The sequence below is a fragment of the Zootoca vivipara genome, chromosome Z2, assembly GCF_965207765.1.
Source record: "Zootoca vivipara chromosome Z2, rZooViv2.hap1.1, whole genome shotgun sequence".
Taxonomy (NCBI): Eukaryota; Metazoa; Chordata; class Lepidosauria; order Squamata; family Lacertidae; genus Zootoca; species Zootoca vivipara.
Window position 1 is genome coordinate 9,643,023 of NC_142585.1, and position 18,365 is coordinate 9,661,387.

Below are 18,365 nucleotides of genomic sequence, written 5' to 3' on the forward strand. Positions count from 1 at the left end.
TGTTTTTCCCCAGCCTTGGGATTTTAAAAAAAACTTTTAGTTAGAAGTTTCTGACATTACTGATCTTTACAGATCATGCACCTAAGTTTTTTTGTGCTTTTATTCCACAAGATTCAAAATGATTAGGGCACAATTTAAGTGGCCTGTTCTGTGCACATCATTTTAAAATAGCACACTTCAGTTTTAAAAGAGAAAATGATGAAAAATAGGTTCAAGTAAGATGCATCCAATTTAACCTCAGAACAATCCCAAAGCCTCATTCCATACTGCATTGTGAGAAATACAAAAACAGATTTAAAAAGTTGAATGCATGTTAATATAATTCATAATTCCCATGGATTTTTTTCCTCTTGTAATTTTTCTGATGGAATATGGAGTATTCAGATTCAAGAATGCATCTGTATGGTCCAAGGTTAGAGATCCAGGTCTTAAGAAAAGGTGAAAAAATATTCAAAAGCCCACATAAATCCCAGTTTGCATGCAAGTGCAGATGGGGAGCTAGTCATCCTTTCTCAATAATATGATGGGCTTTGGGCATAGCTGTCAACCCTCCCTTTTTTTTTGCAGGGAACTCCCTTATTCCAAGCCACAGCTGTCAGCCTTCCCTTTTTTTTGCTGGAAATTCCCTTATTCCAGCGCCATTTCCCACTGCTATCCTGGATTGTTAGATATACCGTAGACTGTCCCCAGGACAGGTGAGGCTGCTGCTGATCCCTTATTTTCAAATCCAAAAGTTGACAGCTATGGCTTTGGGAGTCCTCCTCCAGCATTCTGTTAGGTCAGCAGACACCTTGCAGAAATTAATTGTATAATTTGAACACAGAAGCTGCCTTCAACTTCATTGACCCTTAAACACAAGTAATGGATATTTGGGAGTTATAATGGTGAAAAGAGGTTGTAGAAGGAAGCTTCCTTTCAGCTGCTTTCCGTTGCCATTTTTGGTACCGTTTTTGGTTTAAATTTTAATTACCGGTAGTAATTTTTCTGTAGGACAACAAATACCTTCTGACAGAGCAAATTCCAAGCACTTCTGTTTTTTTGGTCAAATTTCAGAGAGGAAAAAGGCTCTAAGGTTTCTCAATGTTTTTATAATTTTTAAGATATAGAAAACATATTATCAGCAGCATCTGCTCACATGTGAGCCTTTATCTTCTTCACATCTCATGTTCTGATGTTTATAGCTATCCATGGTAAATTGGTAGGTGGTTGCCACCCTGTGGCCATAATAGCACACCAGTTATGTTCCTTGATGCATGCTTTTAAGCAGATACAAGAAGGTGAAACATAAATAATATCTCTTTTTTTCTTTAAGCGTCTGCCCAATGAACAGTGGAGGATAACGTTTCTCAATGAGCATTATGCACTTTGTGACACTTACCCATCCCTCTTGGTAGTGCCATATAATGCCACAGATGAAGATCTCAAGAAGGTTTCTGCTTTCAGGTCCCGAGGTAGAATTCCTGTAAGTGATTTCATCTGTCAATTGTTCTTTGAAGTTGAGAACAGCTGAGCAAATGAGTATTTGAAAACAGTAACCTGTTTGTATATTTCAAGGCAGGAAGAGAGCTATTATAAAATGCCTCTTAAGTTGCTAACTATTCTTGTCCACTTGTGATCTTACATTTAAATAACTTCAGCATTTCCTAAAGCGAGAGTGTTGTATAATTGACTAAATAACTTAATTGTAAAGGTGAACGATATCTTAAAAGTTGTTATCTAGTCTTGAGCAAAATTAAAGGCCTCAATTTGAAAAAGAAAAAAGGTAAATTAATTACTTCTCTTCTGAACTTAAAATAGAGCTCTTGTCAATTTTTGTAACACTACTGTGAATATTTATCATCTCACTTACTGAGAAAAGTTCTCCCCCACTGCATGTCTGTTACCTTCCTTGTTTGAGTGAAGACTTCCACCTTTGAACTGGATGTTGGTGAACACATTTTCAGAACTATTAACTTCCCATCCTCGACTGTGGTGCCCTTTCAAAAGTTACTGTCACGGACGCCGGAGAAGGCTACTTCAGAGTAACGACTCTACACAGCTCTGCCTTTCATCTTTTATTGGTGCAGAGTATTTACAGTGCTAATGGCAGTGCTATTTACAAAGACACATCTGTTCAGCTTGAATCAGAACCTCCAAGTGGCTTTTGGCGCGTTTTGCGCCAGCATAATAACTTGGGGAGACCCATCCTCTTCCCCCGACGCCTTTTGCGAAGTTCCGGAGTTGACTGGCCTGCCCCCCTTCCTTTCCCCTTCCTGTCCCACCTGGGACGATGGCTCTCTTTCCCTGCCAGAGCCTTGGAACCCACTTCCTGTTTCCCCACTTGAGCTGGAGCTTTCCTTCTTTTTAGCCTCGCTCGGGTCTGGGCTGGAACTCAGGAGGGGAGGGGCTTCGCGATATCCCTTGCCCCTCACATCCATCCCCCTCCCAGGCCCCCCTTCTCCCCTCCCTAGAGGCTGCTCGGGTGTCAGTGGTGACTGAAAACCTAGAAACTCCGTGCTGTCCGATCCGGTTGGTGTGAACACCTCCCCCCAGTCCCTCTGTCCCCCTCCTTCCTCCTGTGAAGAGGGAAATCCCAAAAAGTCTGTGGCCTCAGAACTGGTGGGGGTGAAAATCTGCTGCCAGTCCACCTCGTCCTCTGACTGAGTGGACCTCGGAAATGCCCATATCTCCTCCTCCGTGTCCTCAAACTCTGCTTCCCATCTCCATGGTGAACTGCTTTCCCCCTCCTGTGCTTCCTCCTCCTCCCACTCCTGTTCCATGTGCCAGGGCTTGGGCCTGTGCGGGAAGAGGGCATGGAATTCTTCCGCTAAGAATTCCTCCTGTATCTGGGTGGCTGGGACCCATTCATTTTGGGATGGCGGGGCGTCCTCCCATGCCATAAGGTACTCCAGGCCCCCCACCCCCCTTCGTGAATCAAGGATGGCTGTTGCTTCATTGAGTGGCTCCCTGCCTCCCCCCTCCCCCCCTCCCTCGGGGGTCTGTGCGCTGTCTCGGAACCTGCTACTTTCCCTGTACGGAGACAGCAGCGATCTATGAAACACAGGGTGCACTCTCATGTCCTCTGGCAGTGCCAGCCTGAATGCCACCGGGTTTACCTGCTGCGTGACCGTGAAGGGGCCCAACCTTCTGGGTGCCAGCTTTTTGCACCTCCCTCTGGTGGGCAGTCCCTCCGAGGACAACCAAACCTTGTCCCCCACCCTGATGACCTCCCCCGGTCGCCTGTGGCGATCTGCCCCCTTCTTGTACGCTTCCTTGGCCCTCTCCAAGTGTTCTCTGAGCTGCTGGTGCACCGTCTCCAGGTCCTCTGCCCAATCCTCTGCCTGTGGGCCCTCCTCCTCCTCCTCCCCCTCCCTCTCCGGGAAAGATCTGAGGTCGCGCCCGTAGTTGGCCTTAAAGGGCGACACCCCTGTGGAGACGTGCACCGCATTGTTGTAGGCAAATTCTGCCAGTGGCAGGCGATCCACCCAGTCCGTTTGCCTCTGGCTGATGTAACATCTCAGGTACTGCTGCAGAATGGCGTTGACCCGCTCCGCCTGTCCATTGGTCTGCGGGTGCCGAGCCGTCGACAAGCTGACCTCCACCTGCAGGAGGTTCATGAGCCGCCGCCAGAACCTGGAAACAAATTGGCGGCCACGATCCGAAATAACTCTTAAAGGTAATCCATGCAGTCTGAATACGTGGTCAACAAACAGTTTGGCCGTCTCTTCTGCAGAGACCGCCCTGGCACACGGTATAAAGTGGCACATTTTGGACATGAGGTCCACCACCACCAACACTGCTGTCTTGCCCCTGGACGACGGCAGGTCTGTGATGAAGTCCATGGACACTACTTCCCACGGCCTGTGCGGTGTGGCTAATGGCTCCAGCAAACCTGCTGGTGGTGCTCTGACCACCTTTGCTCGCTGACAGGTGTCACAGCCCCTTACATAGTCCCGAACATCCTGGCATTTCTTGAAGAGGAGGGACCCCAGGACGTGGTGCATAAAGGCCTGGAAGCATGCTGAGCCCCCTTGCAAACCGAAGGGCATCACCAGATATTCAAAAGAGCCCAGCGGCGTGAACATCGTGGTCTTCCACTCATCGCCTTCCCGGATCCTGATCAAGTTGTACGCCCCCCTCAGGTCTAGCTTGGTGAAAATCTTGCCCCTGCGTGCCGCTGTCAGCGGATCATCCACTCTGGGCATTGGGAAAGCCACCGGTTCCGTCATGGAATTGAGCCGCCTAAAATCCACCACCAGATGGCGCTGTTGCGTGTCCTTCTTGTCCACCCAGAAGACCGGGCTGCCCCCTGCTGCCTTGCTTTCTCTGATGAACCCCCGCTTGAGGTTCTTGTCGATGAACTCCCTCAGATCCTCCAGTTCCTGATCTGACATGGAGTACAGCTTGGCTGGGGGTAGCGTGGCCCCTGGCACCAGGTTGATCTGACAGTCAAAGGACCTGTGTGGGGGTAGGTGGTCGGACTCCGCTTCGCTGAAGACCTCCTGCAGGTCCCAGTACGGTTTGGGTATTGCCTCACCCCCCTTGATGTGCATGGTGGCCACTGTGGCGATGGGAGGCCCCTCCCCTGGTTGGCGCTGCATGCAATGTTCCAGACAAAAGTCCGATCCAAACGTGATGCATCTCTGGTGCCAACTGATGGAGGGGTCATGGCGCGCCAGCCAGCTCATGCCCAAGACGATGGGGGGGTCAGAGATGGTGGTGACGTTGAATGCCAGTGTCTCCGAGTGTCGTCCCACCGTCATTCTCATGGGGGGGGGGTCTGGTGGGTGATGCCCCCCCCCAGCAACTCCCTGCCGTCTATGGTGGAGACGTGCAGGGGGAAATCTAGCTGCAGAAGTTGGATCTGGTGCTCTTCTGCAAAGTTTCTCGAGAAGAAGTTCGCCGAGGCACCACTGTCAATTAACGCGAGTACCGTCAGGGGACAACCATTTGGGAGCGTCAGCGTCACTTCTAGAACCACCCCTGCTCTGGGGGGGGGTGGGCTGTCGTTGCTCCTCGCTGTGCGGGTGGGCGGGTTGGGGCCGGTGTGTGCTAACTGTGCCTGGCTGCTGCCCCTTGTCTCCTGCAGCCAGGCTGTCTCGTTTCCATGCTGTGGTGCTGCTTCAGTGGGGGAGGGCACAACCGTTCCCGCCCTTCCTTGCCACTCCCTGTGATGAGGGCAGTCTCTGACGCGATGCTGGGGGGAGTTGCAGAGAAAGCAATTCCCGCCTCTTCCCTCCTTGCGTCTTGGCGCCGCCGGGGTTTGAAAAGCCCGCGCGTGCGCTCCACCGATCTCCATCGGTTCCGGCTCTGAGCTCGGTCTGGGCGGTACTAGGGGTGGGCCCTGGGGTGGGGTTTGGTAATGTGGTCTGTCCCGGGAGCGTGGGAACCAAGGCTTTGCTGCGCGCGTCGTTTGTTTGTCATTCCATCTGGATTCCTGTCTCACCCCCACCGCTAGCGCCGCTTTGCTTAACTCATCCATCGTCCGCGGTTTCGGACCTCTTGCCAGTTCATCCTTAACATCTGAGTGCAACCCCAGGTAGAAGGCTGATTTCACTGGCTCACTGTTCAAATCCCACCCCAGTTTGTGCACTAGCATGGTGAATCTCGCCCAGTAGTCTCGAACTGTCGATTTCCCTTGTGTTAAGTTGTGAAGCTGCTCTTTTGTGGCTTCCATTTCCGAATCACTAGCATACATGATTTTTAAAGCTTCTAAGAAGAGTTTTGCATTCTTTATGCAATTATTTTTTTGCGCGATGAGCGGTCTGACCCATTCTCTGGCGGCCCCCGTCAAATGCTCTATGATAAAGGAGACTCTGTGCGCGTCATCTGGGAGCTCTGCCGCATGCAGTTCCAGCGCATAATTTATTTCCATCTCAAAGCCTAGGTACTCTCTCGGGTCGCCGCTAAACTTGGTGACTAGGGTCTGTCCCCTCCTCACTTGGACTAGCTGGGGCTGGGGCACCCCCCCACCTCTTGCAGCCTTTTCCTCATCCAGCTTTTTCTGTAACTCCGCCACCATCACCCTGAGTTGCTTCTCAGTCTCATCTTTCGCTCTCACCTGCTCTGCCAGTTTGTTCAGCTCCTCCCGCGTTGCTTGCGCTTCTTCCTGAGCTGCAAGTAATTGCTGGTGTGCCTGCGTTGTCAGGGTCTGTAAATTCCGCAATTCCTGTGCTGTGGCTTCGGCTTCCAGCCTCCACTGCTCAGCTTCTTGCGCACTCATCGCTGCCGCTCCAAAGTAGCCAGAAAGACTTGGAGGTTGCTGTCACGGACGCCGGAGAAGGCTACTTCAGAGTAACGACTCTACACAGCTCTGCCTTTCATCTTTTATTGGTGCAGATTATTTACAGTGCTAATGGCAGTGCTATTTACAAAGACACATCTGTTCAGCTTGAATCAGAACCTCCAAGTGGCTTTTGGCGCGTTTTGCGCCAGCATAATAACTTGGGGAGACCCATCCTCTTCCCCCGACGCCTTTTGCGAAGTTCCGGAGTTGGGGGGACTGGCCTGCCCCCCTTCCTTTCCCCTTCCTGTCCCACCTGGGACGATGGCTCTCTTTCCCTGCCAGAGCCTTGGAACCCACTTCCTGTTTCCCCACTTGAGCTGGAGCTTTCCTTCTTTTTAGCCTCGCTCGGGTCTGGGCTGGAACTCAGGAGGGGAGGGGCTTCGCGATATCCCTTGCCCCTCACAGTTACCTTATAATCTTAGCATGCGCTTCCCTTCTTTAGGAAGGACTTCCATGATTGGCTTCACCCATATACCTGCAAGCCTTTAAATGTCACATGAGTGCCATGACATGAACCCACAGAAATGTGCTTTCTGAGGTGCTCATTTAATATTGAAAAGGGTGTCTAACATTAATTCCAGACTTGCTTCGAGAATTAAACTTATGCAGTTGCAAAGTACATTTTCTTCCAATTTTTCTGCGATTGGGCTCCAACTGTATTTCTGTGCAACAGGTGTTGTCGTGGATCCATCCCGAGAACCAAGCCGTTATCACACGCTCTAGCCAGCCACTTGTTGGTATGAGTGGCAAAAGAAACAAAGATGATGAAAGGTATCTGGAGCTCATCAGGGAAACAAATGGCCAGCTCTCCAAACTGACTATTTATGATGCAAGACCCAGTGTTAATGCTGTAGCCAATAAGGTAAGTGAATGTCTTCGTAGCACCACTACGAAGTTAAAGAGCTTTTTATTTGTAATGTATTTTATAGATATTAGAAATGGCTGCTACTTCAGAATGCTCTCTGGATTTGTCATTTGTAAATGGCATCATATACTGCACACTCAGTTTTGGTGGTTGACTGGAACGTTGTCATTGTGTGTCAGCCACAGAATCTGCTTCAAATAAGCCTTTGTGGTAGGGGTTCAGGTTCCTCCTAACAAGATTTAAACTTGGCAAGTGGGGGATGGGCATGGCATCTCTAGATCTGGTTTATTTTAAACCATTCTGCCCTGCTTTTGTTAACTGTAAACCCTGTGCGACTTAAAAATAACTGAAAAATGTACGGGCAATAAAATGCAACTGGCAGGAATGCTAAAATTCCAATAAACCCAGCAGGAAACCACAAATAAAAAATTAGCTAGTTTAAATCCACCTTGCTCAAATGCTTTGCTTAAAAGGAAGTAGCAAAGGTGAGCAGGTTAGGGCTCCCTGGTGGGTAAGAACTGAAGTAGTGCCTTGCCAGCAGATCTGAATGGATAGGTAGGTTCACAGAGGGAATGATAAGCATACAAATGCATTCATTCACTTGGTTTTGTGTGTCTGCCTTCTTCATGTGCAACTTCTATGATATCCAGGACTGCGTCTGGCAGCTCTTTCCTAAGAAGAACAGTCTTTCTGACCTTTTAAACTTTGGAAACAGTGGGGGAATTGTCATTGCTTTAAATGGAGAAAAATGCAAAATTTGGAAATTGTTTATGATAAGTCTAGTGGTTGCATTCCTTCCCTCCTGCACTCTGGCTATTCCCTTTGCTTTGTTATTTTTCGACCCACACCCCAGGATTACTCAGCCCCTCCCATAGCTAAATTTAACTGTCTCCTTTTGCTCCAGACAGACAGGGCCTAGATAGACAGGCTTCATACTACATAGTGTTGATTAAAAAAAGAAGCACTTGCTTTTCCTTAGTTAAAAGAACTTGGCTAAACTTTGCTCTGCTTTGGGCAATGTGATGACAGCCAATGCCTTGGAAAGTCTGTTCAGAGTTTCCATAACTCCTCAGGGGTGTGTACTTTTTGTCTCTTTACTAGCCCTTGCCATGGATCAGATTTAGCAACTAAATTACTTACGAAGCTTATGAAAACTGAGACTGTTTTCTTTGTAGTGCCAGTTGCTTATTTTTAAGTTGTGCTTGGCCAAAAAAATAAAAATAAATTATTGGAATGCCAAAGCTTGAACTGGAAAAATTTTCTTAGAGAAAGGAGGCTTTAAAATAGAATTAGAAGGCCCTGGGGCTGTGATTAAAGCAATACTAATTGGACAAATGCTTATGGTGCTGAAACCTAGCAAATTTGGGCTGTGTTACACAATACCCACTTTGATGTTAAACATACTGTTCTTGTGATGGAAAGAAAAGCCTTTTGAACAATGTCCACTTACATAAACCCTTGGTAGTTCCTTCTTGCTCTGTGTACTGATACTTATTGATCCACTGTATTTGATAAATAGATACTGCTGGCTGCTTAGTGGAAAGCTTTGAAATATATTATAAACTGTCTAAACTCAGTTTACTTTTTTGGGTGAGAATATGGTATGATGTAATCACTCTTTATTTTTTAAGTTTCCAATTTCCTTGGGGGGAAATATTGTAGTAATTGTGCAATGGAGGCTAAACACACACACTTCCTTTTTTTTTACTCTCAGGCAACTGGAGGAGGTTATGAAAGTGATGATGCATATACCAACGCTGAGCTGGTTTTCCTAGATATTCATAATATTCATGTCATGCGGGAATCCTTGAAAAAGCTTAAGGACATTGTTTACCCTCATGTAGAGGAATCTCACTGGCTATCTAGCCTGGAGTCCACCCACTGGCTTGAACATATCAAGGTATGGATGAAAAAGAGCACTTGACTCATTGTCATGGACTGGCTGGATGGAAAGCAGTGGTGGCAGGCACCAGCTGGGGAACCCCCCCAGGAAATGGTGGTGGGATTGACAATGTGTGGTAAGACGGAGCAGACTGGGAGGAGGAGGTTATGGAAGCTGAAGAGGCAACAGGGTTTGGTGAGCAGGAAGAGGCTGGGGCAGAGAGTGGTTCAGACTCAGAGACGGGAGGGGGGGCAGGTGGCAGAGTAGAAGCAGGCAGCTGAAGAACCCAAGGAGCTTCCCCCTCCTGCTGTGACCAGCTTCTCTCCCCCCTGGTCTCCTAGAACACACAGAGAAATGAAGACCAGGCAAAGGAGCCTTAGGCTGCTGGGGAAGGAGGAACCTTAGAGAGCAGTCGGAAGGTGGGGACATTCAGTCCTTGCAAGTGCCTCATTGGGGCAAGACCTACTGGGAAATGTTGCTGTGATAACTAGCCCAGCACTGTGTTGGTTTCTTTGAATAATGGGTTAGCTTCAGTGATACTGGATGCTATTTTATTTTATTTTATTGCTGACCTATGCCTGACACTTGTGCACTTATCCGTAATGCAGCACAGGATTGTGGTCTCAGTTTTTTAATTAGAACTTTAGTGTTGTTGTTTAGTCGTTTAGTTGTGTCTGACTCTTTGTGACCCCATGGACCAGAACACGCCAGGCACTCCGGTCTTCCACTGCCTCCCGCAGTTTGGTCAGACTCATGTTGGTAGCTTCGAGAACACTGTCCAACCATCTCATCCTCTGTCGTCCCCTTCTCCTTGTGCCCTCCATCTTTCCCAACATCAGGGTCTTTTCCAGGGAGTCTTCTCTTCTCATGAGGTGGCCAAAGTATTGGAGCCTCAGCTTCAGGATCTGTCCTTCCAGTGAGCACTTGGGGCTGATTTCCTTCAGAATTGATAGGTTTGATCTTCTTGCAGTCCATGGGACTCTCAAGAGTCTCCTCCAGCACCATAATTCAAAAGCATCAGTTCTTCAGCGATCGGCCTTCTTGATGGTCCAGCTCTCACTTCCATACATCACTACTGGGAAAACCATAGCTTTGACTATACGGACCTTTGTCAGTAAGGTGATGTCTCTGCTTTTTAAGATGCTGTCTAGGTTTCTCATCGCTTTTCTCCCAAGAAGCAGGTGTCTTTTAATTTCGTGACTGCTGTCACCATCTGCAGTGATCATGGAACCCAAGAAAGTAAAATCTCTCACTGCCTTCATTTCTTCCCCTTCTATTTGCTAGGAGGTAATGGGACCAGTGGCCATGATCTTGGTTTTTTTGATGTTAAGCTTCAGACCATATTTTGCGCTCTCCTGTTTCACCCTCATTAAAAGGTTCTTTAATTCCTCCTTACTTTCTGCCATCAAGGTTGTGTCATCAGCATATCTGAAGTTGTTGATATTTCTTCCGGCAATCTTAATTCCAGTTTGGGATTCCTCCAGTCCAGCCTTTTGTGTGATGAATTCTGCATATAAGTTAAATAAGCAGGGCGACAATATACAGCCTTGTCGTACTCCTTTCCCAATTTTGAACCAATCAGTTACCTATTCCATATCCAGTTCCAATTGTAGCTTCTTGTCCCACATAGAGATTTCTCAGGAGACAGATGAGGTGATCAGGCACTCCCATTTCTTTAAGAACTTGGCATACTTTGCTGTGGTCAACACAGTCAAATGCTTTTGCGTAGTCAATGAAGCAGACGTAGATGTTTTTCTGGAACTCTCTAGCTTTCTCCATAATCCAGCGCATGTTTGCAATTTGGTCTCTGGTTCTTCTGACCCTTCGAAATCCAGCTTGCACTTCTGGGAGTTCTCAGTCCACATACAGTTTAAGCCTGCCTTGTAGAATTTAAACATAACCTTGCTAGCGTGTGAAATGAGTGCAATTGTGCGGTAGTTGGAGCATTATTTGACACTGCCCTTCTTTGGGATTGGGATGTAGACTGATCTTCTCCAACCCTCTGGCCACTGCTGAGTTTTCCAAACTTGCTGCATCATCTTTTAAAATTTCAAATAGTTCAGCTGGAATACCATCACTTCCACTGGCCTTGTTATTTGCAGTGCTTTCTAAGGCCCATTTGACTTCACTCTCCAGGATGTCTGGCTCAAGGTCAGCAACCACACTACCTGGGGTGTACGATACCTCCATATCTTTCGGTATAATTCCTCTGTGTATTCTTGCCACCTTTCTTGTTCCTTTCATATCTCCAGTTTTCTTGAACAGATCTCTGGTTTTCCCCATTCTGCTGTTCTCCTCTATTTCTTTGCATTGCTCGTTTAAGAAGGCCCTCTTGTCTCTCCTTACTATTCTTTGGAAATCTGCATTCAATTTCCTGTATCTTTCGCTATCTCCCTCGCATTTTGCTTGCCTTCTCTTCCCCACTATTTGTAAGGCCTCATTGGACAGCCTCTTTGCTTTCTTGCATTTCCTTTTCATTGGGGTGGTTTTCGTTGCTGCCTCCTGTGTAATGTCACGAGCCTCCATCTATAGTTCTTCAGGCACTCTGTCCACCAAATCTAAATATTTAAACCTGTTCCTCACTCCCACTGTGTATTCATAGGTGATTTGATTCAGATTGTGTCTTACTGGCCCAGTGGATTTTCCTACTTTCTTCAGTTTAAGCTGGAATTTTGCTATAAGAAGCTGATGATCTGAACAACAGTCAGCTCCAGGCCTGGTTTTTGCTGACTATATAGAGCTTCTCCATCTTTGGCTGCAGAGAATATAATCAATCTGATTTTGATGCTGCCCATCTGGTGATGTCCATGTGTAGAGTCGTCTCTTGTGTTGTTGGAAAAGACTGTTTGTGATGACCAGCTTGTTCTCTTGACAGAACTCTATTAGCCTTTGCCCTGCTTCGTTTTGAAGGCCAAACTTGCCAGTTGTTCCTTTTATCTCTTGATTCCCTACTTTAGCATTCCAATCCCCTATAATGAGAAGAACATCCTTCTTTGGTGTCATTTCTAGAAGGTGTTGTAAGTCTTCATAGAATTGGTCAATTTCAGTTTCTTCAGCACCGGTAGTTGGTGCATAAACTTGGATAACTGTGATGTTAAAAGGTCTGCCTTGGATTCGTATCAAGATTATTCTATCATTTTTGAGATTGCATCCCAGTACAGCTTTCGCCACTCTTTTGTTGACTATGAGGGCCACTCCATTTTTTCTACGGGATTCTTGCCCACAGTAGTAGATATTATGGTCTTTAGTGTTACCTCAATTGTATTTTTGTTCCTTTTGCCAGCTTGTTTTAACAGGTGCTATTCAAGTAGCAGACAGAGTCTCCTCTGGAAAGAGTTCAGTTTTGGTACACTGCAGTGATGGTTGGGACCGTACAGCACAACTCACCTCTCTAGCTATGTTGATGTTGGACAGCTACTACCGGACGATTGTGGGCTTTCAAGTTTTGGTGCAGAAAGAATGGATAAGCTTTGGACACAAGTTTGCTTCGGTGAGAACAATTAAGAACCAAGCTGAAGGGTCAATGTGATAAACCCCTATCTGTCTGTCGCAAGTTTCCTTGTCTGTAATATGTGAGTGGCTAGTCAAACAGGATTATTGTACAGTCATCTTACGTCCGCTTCAGGTTGCCTGTTTTTGTCTTGCGTCTCACGGCAACCTGGAAGTACCGGAATGGGTTACCTCCAAGTTTTGCCACTCTTGCATGCGCAGAAGCGCAAATCTTGCTGTGCGCATGCGCACAACCGCCAGATTGCACTGCTCGCCTGCGCAGACACAGCACTTCAAGTTGTGGGCTTTTCACATTATGGACAGGCCTCCGGAACGGATCCCGTCCGTAACACGAGGTTCCACTGTATGGATTTTTGAGAGAGTGCATTTGAAGCACTTTGAACATTAAAAAAACGCTAAGCATTGTTGAGTTTGGTGCTCACACAGAACACCAAGCCAAAACGTGAGTTTGGTGTGAAACACTGTCAATCTCAGGAGGTGGCGGGGAGAACAGAAATAATATGTGGGATTTAGGGTTTCATGTATGTATGCCACAATCAGTCCCCTTATGAGCACATGTGGGTTATAAGTGCAATCACACATTATCTCTTGGACAAGTGGACCTTCAAGTTTTGTCCAAGCTGTGGTGTAACATTTGTCTAAGACTGAAATAATGAACTAGGAAATTTCCAGTTCAAATATCTCCTCTGCCATGAGCTCTGTGTGTCCTTAGGCAAGTGCCACTTCCCCCCCTCCCCCCCCCCGCAATCTGTAACAGTCTCTCAGAGGCTGTCTTAGAGGTATTCAGACAGTCTTAAGCACCCCCACTGACCATCTGCATTATGTGGGTAATACCAATCTACCTCTTGGGGTGCTTTTAAGCTTTGTTTGGATATATGTAATGTGAGTTTGTTTTTCTGATGCACAGTAAGGACATTTTGGGTGCCAGTTTTGGTGTGTAAATTTTAAAGCATTGTGTTTTATGCTCTTTTGCTTTTACTATGGCTCTTTAATCATGAGTTCTTTTCAGCAGCCTATGATTAAATGTGTTTTGCAGACTGCCTGACACTTGATTGGATATACTAAGCTTGCTTTGACACTTGTAAGAAACAGTTCCGTTGCAGAGTCAGCCTATATCCTATGTGTCTTCCTCCAGGAACATTTTGATAGTGACATTTTTATACATGGGTTTGAAGTAGTGCTTCTTTGTGTGCAATATGGCCTAGAAAGACATTAGTTCACCACCTCCTCTTAAATTTTAAGACTCTTGTGTGAAGCTTTAAAGTACAAAAACAGTAAAATCCATTATAAATTACTAAAAAGATTAAAAGCATATTTGCAAGAGTCAAAACAGTTTCACTAGCATTGTTGGTGTAACACTGATCTAAAGAATAGTGTTTTGTGTCTAGCAGTCATGTACACAAACATGATTTACCTGTGTTCATTTACCATTAGGTCTTTACGGCAAACTTGGGCTGTCAGACCTGTGTATGTGAGCAGATTTTCCCAGACCAAAGAGGCGTGGCTTTTAAATCTTTGCCCTGAGGAGAACTACATTACTGTATAGGAGCATAACTTAAAATTTGGCAGTTAACCGCTGCTTCAATAATAAACTAATGTGCCCTTTGAAAACGGCTCCAAGTCCATTTTAAAAAGCCTTTGTTTGTGCCATCTAGTTTCAAGTTATTTGGCAAGTGGGCCACCTTTGAATAAATGAGCTGTCGCTTTAGCAGTGTGTTGCTCAACATTTAGAAAGTGAAAAATGATTGGGGGGTTGTAACATGGGGGTGGTCCTGCAAGAATTGTAGATGATAGACTTATTGTGGTTCATATTAATGCTCCCCTTATTATCCATAATGTGGAAATGGGTAATGCTTGTGAAATGCATGTTCTTAAACATAATAGGCTCACAGTTTTCTGTATAAAAATACTTGGGGTGCTAAACTGAGAGAAAAAGCTCCAAATTGGGGACATAATCCAGCCCAGTTTGGGCTTGTGCTTTAACGCCCTCTTGAAATCAGTATAACTTAAAAGCCCATTGGTCTTTTAATTGTGGTAATTCAAGGACACAAGCCAGCCCAAGTGTTCTGAACCACAGGACCAAAGGAGGGCTCATGGGAGTGGTTGGGTGCAGGGGTGCCAAAGAAATGTGTGAGAAACACCAGAGAGATCAGTTCTAGTGCTTTATTAAAGAAAGGTGTAGATTTGCAGCATGTCAGCCTGCCAGATCTCCCAGACTTTATGGCATGGACATCACAGAGACGGCTTATCCATGCCCAAACAAACACCCACACATTCTTTATACACAAAGCAGCATGCCTCACTTTGGCCTGGACTTCCCATCACTTCACCTGACCAGATGAGGGCATAGGTGGCAAATGGCCAAATCTTACAGATAGTTTCCCCTTTCTGGGTTCAGAGTCCAGCATCCCAAGACCACAGATAAGATTAACATCAAAGCAAGGCAATTAGCCTGTATCAAAGCAAGAGACTATAAACATATATGAACTCATGATTACATCAACCACCAATTAATTGTGGGGCTATCTTGACTACCAAGAAGGTCTTTGCAGAGCTTCCAGAACAGTTCACCTTTGGCTCAACACACAAAGCAGTGCAACTATAAAATCTGATTGAGGTTTTCAAAGAGTGAACTTCATCCTGGACCGTTAATTCTCATTTAAATTCACTGAAGAATAGTCAACATTGAGTAAATCTTACATTTGCCACCTGCCATCTTTCTGTCTCTCTGGAAAGAACCCAACCCTGTTAATGGAGATTCTCAAGACAGAGTGAACTGACTCAAGTGAGGTTTGTGTGATTCTCATTTCAGAGAATTGGTCATGGAGACAAAAATCATGCTGATGCTGACAGGTCACCTATTTTCCTCCAGTTCATTGACTGTGTGTGGCAGATCTCTAAACAAGTAAGTTGTGTTGTCTAAGGTTAATGTGGCGAATGTAATCCTGTCTGGTTATACCTAGTAAATTGACTGGGAGTTGTCCTCTAGAGTCTAAGATTACCTGTGTGAGGTCATCCAGAAACTTTGTCTGTGGCATCACCAGTATGACAATGAACCCAGCTCTCTCTTGTTTCCCCTGTCAATGCAGTGGACAAACAGAATTTGTGGAAGGTAAAATTCCATTGATTAGGGGTTTTGGTGACTTTGAAGTTCAGCATGTTTTGCAATAGGATACTCTTGAATCCTTATGCATGTGCAGATGTAGGAATGGCTAAGGGTATATTTTATCAGCTGTATCTGTTTTTCCAACTATCTGCTTTCTTGGGGAGTGCCAAAACTGGCAATAGTCTTTCATACTCCATTTAGCTCTTTAGTAGCGCACTTTATGTGGGGCTTCCTTTGAAGACCACCCAGAAACTTCAGTTAGTCAAGATGCAGCAATCATAGTTTGTTCTGGAGTTAGCAGGATGGAACATATTCTGCCAATGTTATACCACTTTCACTGGCCAACAGTTTGCTTTCAGGGAGCTGGTTTTGGCCTTTACATCCCTGGTCTTAGGTTGCCTGGAGTCTTGTGTTTGGTGTTTCTCTTTAAAATGGCATTTTTGTAGGGAGGAATTCAGAGACACCCTAAGGCAGTTGTTCTCTCAGGGCAAGCATTTTTTGGCTTGCCAGATGAACAACCCCAACCCCTGCCACTCCTTGCTCTGTGTGCTGTTCTGGGGGTTCCCCATACCCTCTTGAGCCAGTGCGGCGGGGGAGAAGCCCTATAGCACAAACAGCTTTTGTAGGCCTACTGTTGTTGGGACCCATTAGTTAAATCCCGCCTTCAGTATTATACAAGGTATTGTAAGCTGTGTTATATCTGCATTGCAGAGTAAGGTGGGTTATAATTTTTGTAAATTAATTTCAAAGTAGTGCATGAAAAATATGTTGAAAAGGGGGATAAATGGGAAATAAATAAATTTGACTTTTTGTTACTGTTGCCATATGAAGCAGACACCTCTGTTACTCAAAAAGATAAAAGATAACTTGATTTCTCTTCCTCTTGTGTCTAGTTCCCTACAGCTTTTGAATTCAATGACCAATTTTTGATTGCAATTCTGGATCATTTGTACTCCTGCCGCTTTGGTACTTTCTTGTATAATTGCGACTCTGTAAGAGAGAAAGAGGTGAGTTAGTGCTCAGGTGATTTTGGACTGAGCTTGAAAAGGATGTAAGACTTCGTGTATGTTTGTATTATGCTTCATGTTATATGCACCATTTCATGTTACTTGGGGTCTGTTATTCCAGTCATATCTTACAATGTCTCTAGGTCCATAAAAATCGATCTGATCTTGGAGTTAGCAATAGTAATCATGTAAGATGAAAGCTGCATGCCTTTAATAACTTTATTTAAAATTCAGCTCTTTGCATATTTGGTTGCAGCAAGGAATGACTAAAATGAAGTTGGTGACAGAAGAATACTAGCATTAAAACATATTCATCGTTTACATGCAGTTAGAAAATGAAGAGGTTGCCACTTTGAAGGGCTACTTTTTAGAAAAGATATACCAGTATCTATTGCCTGTGCAATTCTATGAGATAACAGCTGTGTGAAATGTTAAAGCTGTGTCACATTTTTCTACGGCATGCCAAATGGTTTAAATTAATGCTGACACTTTTGTTTTCTTTGCAGAAACTGAGCGAAAAAACTTTATCTCTGTGGTCCCTGATAAACAGTGCGAAATCAAAGTATATCAATCCCTTTTATTCTAAAGAATTAAATCGTGTTCTTTATCCAGTAGCAAGCATGAGGCACTTGGAACTTTGGGTCAATTATTATATTAGGTGGAACCCAAGAATCAGGCAACAAGTAAGTTGTTGTTGTTGTTGTTGTTGTTGTTGTTGTTATTATTATTATTATATTTTAAAATATTGGACAGCTGCTGAAGTATTTGTGGCACTTTATAGATTTGTAACCTGTTTTCTCCCTCCCTCCCCTTAAATGAAAATAGGTAGCTACTTCATGCCACACCAGGCCACCAGTCTGTCTCACTAACAGTTCTGTATCCTAGTTCTCTTCAATCTGGTGCCCGCCATATGTTGTTGTTTTTTTACTGCAGCCTCCATCATCCTTTACTATAGACCATGCTGGCTGGGGCTGATGTGAGCTGTGGTTAGTATATCTGGAGGGTACCAGGTTGGGAAAGGCTGCATTGTTCCCAGGCTCTTAGTTCAGCTGGCTGAGATCCTTTTCAGTGGCAATGCTAGGGATCAAACTCTCCCTCTCCGGATGTTGCATCTGTAGCTGTAATAATAATTATAATTATAATTTATTATTTATAATAAATAATAAATTATTTGGGCAGCTCCCAATCGAATATTAAAAACACAATACAGCATTATTAAAAACTTCCCTAAACAGGGCTGCCTTCAGATGTCCATTAATAGTAGGATAGTGGCTTATTTCCTTGACATCTGATGGGAGGGTGTTAGAAGGCCCTATGCCTGGTTCCCTGTAACCTCACTTCTCACAGTGAGGGAACCACTAGAAGGCCCTTGGAGCTGGACCTCAGTTTCCAAGCTGAACAGTGGGGGTGGAGACGGTCCTTCAGGTATACAGGATGAGGCCATTTGGGGCTTTAAAGGTCAGCACAAACACTTGGAATTGTGCTTGGAAATGTACTGGGAGCCAATGCAGGTCTCTCAAGACCGGTGTTATACGGTCCCGGTGGCCACTTCCAGTCACCAGTCTAGTTGCCGCATTCTGGATTAGTTGTAGTTTCCGATTCACCTTCAAAGATACCCTCCACGTAGAGCGCATTGCAGTACTCCAAGCAGGAGATAACTAGATCATGCACCACTCTGGCAAGTCCGCGGGCAGGTAGTGTCTCAGCCTGTGTACCAAATGTAGCTGGTA

General features: G+C 45.4%; 1 protein-coding gene across 5 annotated transcripts in view; it reads left to right on the plus strand.

Moving 5' to 3' along the window:
- Positions 1-18,365, plus strand: part of MTM1 (myotubularin 1) — a 50,446-nt gene that overhangs the window by 25,828 nt on the left and 6,253 nt on the right. For all 5 annotated transcript variants that reach the window (XM_035113254.3, XM_035113255.3, XM_088664453.1 and 2 more), the window contains 7 exons: positions 1,313-1,462; positions 6,939-7,127; positions 8,845-9,030; positions 12,296-12,502; positions 15,335-15,427; positions 16,522-16,635; positions 17,142-17,318. In XM_035113254.3, the coding sequence (XP_034969145.1) occupies positions 1,313-1,462; positions 6,939-7,127; positions 8,845-9,030; positions 12,296-12,502; positions 15,335-15,427; positions 16,522-16,635; positions 17,142-17,318 (1,116 nt within the window). The remainder of the gene's footprint in view (positions 1-1,312; positions 1,463-6,938; positions 7,128-8,844; positions 9,031-12,295; positions 12,503-15,334; positions 15,428-16,521; positions 16,636-17,141; positions 17,319-18,365) is intronic.